Source organism: Zingiber officinale, chromosome 3B (assembly GCF_018446385.1).
Source record: "Zingiber officinale cultivar Zhangliang chromosome 3B, Zo_v1.1, whole genome shotgun sequence".
Lineage (NCBI taxonomy): Eukaryota > Viridiplantae > Streptophyta > Magnoliopsida > Zingiberales > Zingiberaceae > Zingiber > Zingiber officinale.
In genome coordinates, this window is record NC_055991.1 from 4,276,590 (window position 1) to 4,285,767 (window position 9,178).

At 34.5% G+C, this 9,178-nt stretch overlaps 1 protein-coding gene across 1 annotated transcript; it reads right to left on the bottom strand.

Moving 5' to 3' along the window:
* Positions 1–2,631: 2,631 nt before the first annotated feature.
* LOC121968027 (ethylene-responsive transcription factor ERF113-like) lies at positions 2,632–3,852 on the bottom strand. The gene is made up of 2 exons (XM_042518550.1): positions 3,385–3,852; positions 2,632–3,299 (listed from the first exon to the last, which is right to left on the bottom strand). Exons 1-2 carry the CDS (start codon positions 3,539–3,541, stop codon positions 2,776–2,778), a joined length of 681 nt encoding a protein of 226 aa, XP_042374484.1. The 5' UTR covers positions 3,542–3,852; the 3' UTR covers positions 2,632–2,775.
* Positions 3,853–9,178: the final 5,326 nt, after the last annotated feature.

Below are 9,178 nucleotides of genomic sequence, written 5' to 3' on the forward strand. Positions count from 1 at the left end.
GGTAGTAGAAGTCCTAATAAGTGAATCCAAATCCTAGTGAGTGACGTTAGGTAGTGGAAGTCTTGGTAAGTGAAGTCGGGCCGTAGTGAATGAAGTTAGGTAGTGGAAGTCCTGGTGAGTGAAGCTATGTGGTGGAAGTCCTAGTGAGTGAAGCTGAGCCCTAGTGAGTGAAGCTAGGTGGTGGAATTCCTAGTGAGTGAAGCCAAGCAATGGAATCCTAGTGAGTGAAGCTAGGCAACCCTAGGGGGAGGTAATCCTAGGTAATGAAAAGTCTTGGAGGAGTAAAATCCAAATATATGTGATCAACTGGTTTCTAGTCGATCGCGCATGATTGACTGGTTTCTTTATTATTTTATATCTATTATGCTAACTCAGTGTTATAGGTAAGTCTTAGTAGATCATCTTGGTCAGTTACTAAGCATGACTAGAGAAAGTTCAAATAGGTCTGGAGGACTAGATGTTTTGCAGGTAAGTGGGGGTAAGCACTGGAGGAGAGTGTTCTAGTGAGGATGAGTCCCAATTGAAGACTTTAGGCACAAGTCTAATTTAGGTCCATTTCGGAAACCTAAATTATGACCCTGACTAGATTCTATTCTCGGGGAGATATGATCTAATTACTAAACTGCTTATTTTTATTGTACTAACTTTGTTTTACATATTAGATATTTTATGTTGGACTAACACATTTTGTAAGACGAAAGGAGCATAAAAATGTCTTGGGTGAGTAGTACCCGATGCGCCTTCAGTTGATGGAAGGCGCCTTGAGCTCGGCGATGGAAGATGCCTTCGGGAGCTTAGAACTTGGAAGGCGCCTTCGGTCAAATAAAATTAGACTTCGTTGACGATAAGAAACAAGTTGTTCAGGATAAAACTTTTCCTATGGAAGGTGCCTCTAATGTTATGGAAGGCGCCTTCAATACTCAATAAAAGAAGATCTTGACCAAGGATTCAAAACAACTCATACACACTTCCTCTACGAGCTTCTACGCATTCGTGCGACGTTTTGACTGCTCCGACTTCATCCTGCTACTCTATTACGACTATGCCCGACTACTGCTGAGAAGTCGTCCAACACTGAGTCTGATTCGATCATCTTCAAAAGTATTGGGTAATGGAAGTTTTATTTTGTACTTAATTTTTGCATAAAGGAAAGTGTAGTGTGTTACACTTATCTTAACTTTTCGATTGTACTCGTTTTCGTCTTCCAATGATTCCGGAAGAGGATTATAGGGAATTACCCATCGATATGGTCCGCGGGATCGTGAGTCTTGGAGTAGGATTTGTCGAAAGCTCTAAACCAAGTAACCGATTAAGTTCTTGCTTGTTTTGTTTTCATGTTTAGTTTTCTGCTCCATACTTATTTTGTAAAATCAAAGAAAAGTTAAGTTTATAAAAATCACATGATTCACCCCCTCTCTTACGTGCGCTACAATTCAACAACATCAACCTTAAGATTGTAGCAAAGGGTGGAATATGCCACTTCAGTGGCCCTACACGATCGGTCTCACGACCATCTGTAAGGAAGTAAATCGGGAAGTTATAGTCGGCTAGTGCGAGGGAGAGTTTTTTTCCCAGCTTTGTAGTGACTCTATCCCATACTAGCTAACTTAATTAACCTTGCCCCGAGGACAACATTGATGTAGTACTATGAATTAAAATTTCTAAGACATTTGAAAGTAGTTGTTTATCAAATTCACTATATTGATACTATACTCGGAAATGTTAACAATAGATCCAAATCTACCTTTAGAAAATAATAATATAGAACTCGAATGAATGTTCTAGAATAATAATAGGTAATTTGATGTACATAATGAATTACATTAGCCATGACATAATATAATCAATAAGTTAAATATAAAAGTAATCCAAGTGATGATTATTGGAAGCTCTACTGAGTGTCAAGGTCTTCGGGTGGAACTTGATCAAATTTCTCTAGATAAATGCTTCACTTAGCTCCACACTTACACTGTTTCAATAGATGAAGCTTGTTTTCTCGACCTCTTTATCACAATCCTCTTGATTAAGAAATCAATAGCATATTTCTAAAGTATTTAAATAAGGTGTCATAATGATTTTGTTATGAGTCCTTTGTGCCTAATGTTAGCTAAGATTTTTTTATGCACACGAATTATAATATCCCTATGGTTGGGAAAAAAAATTGGTCAAAGAAAAGTAATAACTTTTAACTTATTGTCCCCATGGTGTAGCGCAGACGGGGGCGCGTGATATTTCTAGTGTAATGGTCAGAGTCGATTCTCAGGAACTGATGACCTGGGGTTTATCTCATCATGTGGAATCGCCACATCAGCGGCCCCCTAGAGCCGGTCCCACGGATATAGATGGAGGTAAATACAGGTACACAGATGGAAAGTACATAGCGGAGACGTTAACCCCAGGCAGTGACACCCCGGGGATCGACCCCTGGACCTTTCAGTCACAGAACCATGCACTCCTCATCTGTGCTACACCCTGGGGACTGGGGTTTATCTCATCATGCGTCTATGACCTGTGTATCTACATAAATTTTCATATTCATGGGATCGATATTAAGAAGACCGTTAAGATAAAGGATGTATTTTTTTTTTTTTTTAACTTATTGCACTAAACTATAGTAATTAATCTCGCAGAATGTATAAGTACCAACTCAACTCAAGAGAGGAAGTGTGTTAAATCCAAGAAGTAAATTAAAGCGAGTGAGGCATTCAAAGTCAAAGTCAAAACCTGCATTGATTCTCTCTCCTTTATAGGGCTGCTCGAAGTCAAAGTAAACATTCACATTGCCGGTGGCCGCCGCATGTGATCTTTGTCTTTGTCCGGCCGCATTCGACTCGGGGAAGTTGACGCCGACCCAGTGGTTGTCGTAGACAACAAGCTGCTGCCGCCGCCGCCGCTGCTGCTGCTTCCACATTCCACTGAGGGGTTGACCGCCGCAGTGCTCAATTCCAGTTCATCTCCGCCACCCTGAAGGGGTTGAGCGTATCGACGCGCGTCCGCCTGCAGAGGCGGTGGCGGTCCCGGCGGCGGGTGCACCACGGCACTGCTGCCACCGACCAAGAAGCCTTGAGGATGATGAGAAGTGCTGATCGGGGCCGCTTGGACTCGCTCCGGGAAGTTGAGCTTGGCTTTGGCGCCTTTGAACCGGAGAGCGGCGGCGTCGTAGGCGGCGGCGGCCTCCTCGGCGGTGTCGAAAGTGCCCAGCCACACGCGGCACGCCTTGCGGGGGTCCCTGATCTCCGCCGCCCATTTCCCCCATCTCCTTTGCCTCACGCCCCTGTAACCATACTTCCTAACTCCGCCTACATTCATAAACATATCGATCATATCCCTCCATTTATATGCTCTTGATTTTTCTTGCTTTAATTTTAGTTATAGAGCGTGTACCTTGCTGCGATTGAGAGGGCTCGTGTGGTGCGACGGCGACGACGTCGGAGGACGAGGCTGAGGCTGAGGGTGGCGAGGGGGAGTTAACGACGTGGGCGAGGGCGGAGACGATGGCCGACGTCTCCCAGTCAGCAAAAGCGGATGAGATGCAGTGCATGCGCTGTGGCTCTTGTGCTCCTTCTCCTTCTGCTCCTTCTTCCTTAATCTCGATCGGCTGGTCGGAAGGGTGAGAAGGGTCATAAGGATCAGGAGGAAGGGGCCTCTTTCCATGCCGTGGATGATCCACCTTCAATGATGTTAACGAAGACTTCTAATTAATCTAGCTACTAATCACCTATAATAATTCAGAAGAAGGAGGAGGAGGAGGAGGAGGAGGAGGAATTTGTGTAGTGATTTGAGAGGGAGAGGGAGAGGGAGGGGGAGTGGAAGGGCAGTACGTAGGATATTGAAAAGGAACAAGTAATGAGAATGATGGTGTTGATACAATTACAATCGGTGATGGTGGACAGGTTTCCGTTTTATTGGCTACAACCCATTACGCGTTTTTCTTTTCTTGTCATTTTAATATTTCTTTCTAACTAATACATCAGCCGAGTATATAAGAATTATTTGAGGGTGATATAGTCAAAAAGAAAAAAAAAACTTTAATAAATAAATAAAAATATCAAAAAATATATATAATTACATGTTGGTGCAATATTCATATATTAAAAAAGTTGGCTTTGATCCAGTCATCGTACTCTAACCTTATGTTTGGATGGGGTGAGATAAAGTTCATTAATGGAAGGGGATAGAAGGGGAAGGGAGGGAAAGTAATATATTTATCTTGCCCTTGTTTGGAAGGGAGGGAAAGTTCAAAGGGATGGAAATGAAGGTTAAATATACAAATTTACAAAAAATATCCTCTTATTTTTTTAATAATTCTGTATGTGAAAATATAAATAAGGATAAAATTGAGATAATTTTTCCTTACCCTTCCTTACACCTCAATTTGGGGTGTAAGGAATTCGCTGATTCCCGAGCATGCAAGGGGAAGCTTTACCCTTCTCTCCTCTTCCCCTTCATGGCTCACTCTCTCCCAAACAAATATAAAAAAAAATTTTACCCATATTTACCTTTCCCTCCCCTTTACTCACCTCCTCCCAAACATAGGGTAAATTACAAATTTAAGTAATTGAAACGAACTTAAATTAAAAAATTTTAATCACAACCCTGGGTTCGAGTTGAAAAATATGATCCATGGTTTCCTAAAATTTATCTATAATTTAAAGTTTTAATTCCATTTGTGATATCACTTCATTTCTGTTGATCTAAATAATCATTTCTAATTAGTAATTAACCTAATAAAATACATTTATACTTTACTATTCTTCTTTAATTAATGAAATATGAAAATAAAAAAATAACTTATTCCTCTTGGAATGTCGTTGGTTTTGAAAAATATAGAAAAGAGAACATAAGAAAAAAGAAATAAAAGAGCACAACTTCATCTTTTTCATTAGCAAATGAGTAAGAAGAGAAAATAAAAGAGAAATAGGTGAAAGGGTGATATATGGCAGTAGAGATCTTTTGGTTTATAAATTGTAGATTAGAGGATGGTCCATTGCATGAGGATCCTTAATTTGGATATACTCTACTTTTAAATAGGTGAGGTCCATCCAAATCAAGGGTCTAAAAAAATGAACTATCCTCTAGTCCGTAATTTGCGGACCAGAGGATCCGTCCTCGACATATGGTACGACAGGATTGAAATGTGTGCATGAAGAAAAGAAAGTGAAAAAATGAAATGGAAAGATTCCTCAAAAAATATCCTAATTCGTTTTAAATACTCATTTAAACTTTAAATTTAATTTGATCATAATTTAGTCAAATAAACTCTAAATTAATCTCAATTTGAATCAACTTAATTTTTATCTCCACACATACCCATTAGGTTTAATTTGAATCCCTCACTTAGTGTCCTAGATTTAATTTATCCGTTTATTATTATATATTTTATTTTTTAAATTCAATACTTAATATATCCAGTAGTAATATTTTCTAATAAAAATAATATCAATAAATAGTTTAGGTCATGAGTTTTTTAATTATATGATCAATTTTAATAATAAATAGAGATGAATCTACCCATCAAAATGATGAAGTCATTCAAATATATAATTTTATTTTTTTTGAAAAATGATATGCTCAGAGAAAGGAGGACAGATCCTTTGGTCAGTAATTTGCGGATCAGGGGATGGTCCACTATTATAGACCCTTGATTTGGATAGACCCTATCAATTTAAAGGTAGGCTCCATCCCAATCAATAGTCCTTGTACAGTGGATCATCCTCTAGTCTGCAAATTATGGACCAGAGGATCCCTACTGCAGAGAAAGGATCTCAATAAAATGTTCAAGAATAGATACATAAAATAATGGGTCACACAAAAAATGAAATGATGAATCATTAATTTATATATCTATCCTTAAATATTTTATTAAAATTTTTACTTTAAACATATCATAGCTCTTTTTTTTTAATGGAGAGATGGTCGCACCATTCTTCTCGATCCCTCGTTTATCCCTGCCTCCCTGGGTCCATGCACCCACATAATTCTTAATTTAAATGGGTCAAAATAGCATCGCTTTTATTTGAAAAAAAACCATAATTTTAGATCGATTTATTTATTCATTTTTATTCTTTGCCAAAAATATAAAAGCGGTCAAAGCAATAATTTTTGACTTGACCGATCAGTTAGACAACTAACATTATGAAACAGACACAGCGAAGCAATTGCTGAAAAGATTGAATAGAGTGCCAAAATATCCGGCCAAATCATATAAAATACAAATTGATTTTGTATATATTTCCAATTAAATCCGTTGGAGTATGTGGTGAGCGACCTGCACCGCAGGCCAAGTCGCCTTGTCACTCTGCAGCTTGAAGTCCACTTAGTTGACTTTTGATCGGTTTCTGTCAAATTCCCAGCCATCAAAGTCAACGTACATTTTGATATATTTATATATACAGAGAGACAGAGAAAAAGGAATATGAATATGTGATCCAGATGTTTATTCCGTTTAGACGAAACGTCAACTCTTTGAGATGCGTAGACCCGGTATCCCAACCCACAAATACAAAAAAAAAAAAAAAAAAATCTCATATTTTTTTAATAAAAAAAATAAAACTGAAGGTAGATAATCTTCGTTAGAGAAATCCAGAGCACAAATTTTAATCATTTTAAAATTTATTTTCAAATTTTTAAATATAAATGAAGTTTTCTTTTAGGCTGCCAGCCCAATTGAATATAAATAGATGTAGCTTCCAGCCCAAATGTTCTTCATCCAACTTATTTTTTTTTTCCCCCTTCGAATTAATTTTGCTTGTGTTGACACTATCGTTTCATTTGAGTAGCTCATAATTGCTCTCGTAGATGTAATTGAGTTGATAGTTGAATGATAGATTATCATATGAGAATAGAAATTAAATTTTTAAGAAAATAATTTTTTAGAGAATAAAATTTTTCTCATCTAAAGATGTCGCCCAATCATCATAAATTTTTCTCATCTATTTTTTAGGCATCAATAGTTTTCCCCGGGCATAACTAAGTTAATTATCATATGACAGATTTATATAATTAAGCAAGGGTTGAATACTAATAAAGTATGAGAAATTATGCTCTTATATAATGATTAACTTCGATTTCCTCCCAATGGTACAAGATAATTGTGAAGACTGCTCGGATGATGACTAATTTTACTGTAAGCATCAATAGTTGATGTTAACTAGTAGAGATTGTTTGCTTGTCTTTATTCACGGGCCAGTAGTCATAAATGCTTCACGACACTTGAAGAAGAATGTCATTGCATGCCTACAAGAAGCTTCATAATTCTTGTGTTTCTCCTTTTGATAAATTGTCTTAAAATTTCTAATTGTAATTTAAATTTTGCATGTAATTCTCATATAAAAACAACTTTATTTCTATTTCTTATATATAAAATTTTATTTACTTCAATTTTCTTATAAAAACATTGTTACATAATTGACTCTCATTTTTTTATAAGTACAAAAAATTAAAAATAAGGTACAATTTATTCTAAATTTAGTATATTTAAATTAGAATTGAGTATATTTTTTTATGAAATTGAGCATGATTTTTTTCTGCTTATATAATTTCTCCTAAATTTAGCATAATTTTAAAATAATTTAGTATATTTTTCATCGAATTGAGTATCATTTATAATCTAGTATATATTTCATCCAATTGAGATAGAAAAAGAATCATGCTCATTTAATAAAAAAATATATTAAATTATAATTTAATGTGCTAAATTTAAGAGGAATTATGTTCATTTTTATAGTTTTTTATATAAAAAATATAAAGATTAATTAGGTAAATCAGTATCTATTATATTTAGTTAGGGAGTGGAAATAAATTTTTTTTATATAAAGATTGTATATAAAATTTAAGTTGTGATAGAAAATTTTAAGATAATTTTCCTTTCTTCTTTTATACAAATTAAACACTATTCCACCAGCAGTTTGCATGGTTCTTAATGAAAGGGATAATTTATAGCCATCGCTCAAAGAAGTGAAAATCAATGTTCCTAACTGTTATAGACAGTGATTATATTCATCATCAGTCATCATGAGCATTAAAGCAATACCAGAGCATGTTAGAACCTAATCATCCTTGATATTACTTATGCATGAGAAAATTAAAGTAGTAATGCACTGAACCCAGTCTCTATTGCCTTGCTCTTTGTCAGAACCAGAACAGCCAGTGGATCCATGCTCTAAGCCTTTAGTCAAAGGCATTAAAGGCAGAGCAGGATGCTTCATGTCATCTTGTAATTTAGTAAGGCTCCATTTGATAGGTATGATATGATAGAATTATATTTGTAAAAAAAAGTTAATCAAGTATTTGGTAAAGTTAATTAAAGATTAGATTATGAATGATTAATGGTAAAATTCATAATATTTTGATCTCAAGAAAAACTCCTATCCTTATCAATTAAATTCTATCATATCATGCCTATCAAATGAAGCCTAAGGTGAATAAAAATTAGCATGCATGTGACACAAACTCATGGCATTTATGACAAATGGGAGGTCAAGAAAAAATAATAATTATATATATATATATATATATATATATATATAAGTTGAAGTTTAATTGAAATATTATAAATGGCAAATATTTAAAAGTGTCATATTTTATTAGAGCAGTAAAAAAAAATACTTCTATTTATTTATTATCAAAACAACGTCATATCCCACCTCAATCTATTTTTATTTTCAAAAATATTTTTTATTTTCAATGATGTATAGTAATTATAATTTTATAACTATTACATAGTTGTTATATATATAGGATATTATAATTATTATATAGTTATAGTAACTATAATTTTATAACTGGTATGACTATACAGTTATAGCAAATCTTGTAGTTGATAAAATATAATATTGATAAAAAATAAATTCTTTATATTACAACAATTCATAGTTGTTACCCAATGACTATTATAACGATGTAGTAATTAAGATTCTGTAATTATTATAATATAATATCAATTAGTATTAATCAAAAATAATTTATCGATATTGTATCAGCAACTATTCATAATTGGTACCACATAATACCAACCAATACTAATCAAAGATGAAATATTTATATTATAGTAACTATGAATTGTTCCTATTATAATATAGTATTATTACTACTAATCAAAGTTAAAATGTTAATATGGAGCATCTTGTAACTATTACAATAAAGTGAAAAAATAAAGATATTTTTGAAAACGAAAATG

What these genes read in the sequence shown, in the direction of transcription:
- LOC121968027 (XM_042518550.1), bottom strand. Translation starts at nt 3,541, where the DNA reads ATGCACTGCATCTCATCCGCTTTTGCTGACTGGGAGACGTCGGCCATC. An exon ending in GCCCTCTCAATCGCAGCAAG is followed by an intron (nt 3,300 to 3,384) that starts GTACACGCTCTA and finishes TTATGAATGTAG; the next exon opens with GCGGAGTTAGGAAGTATGGT.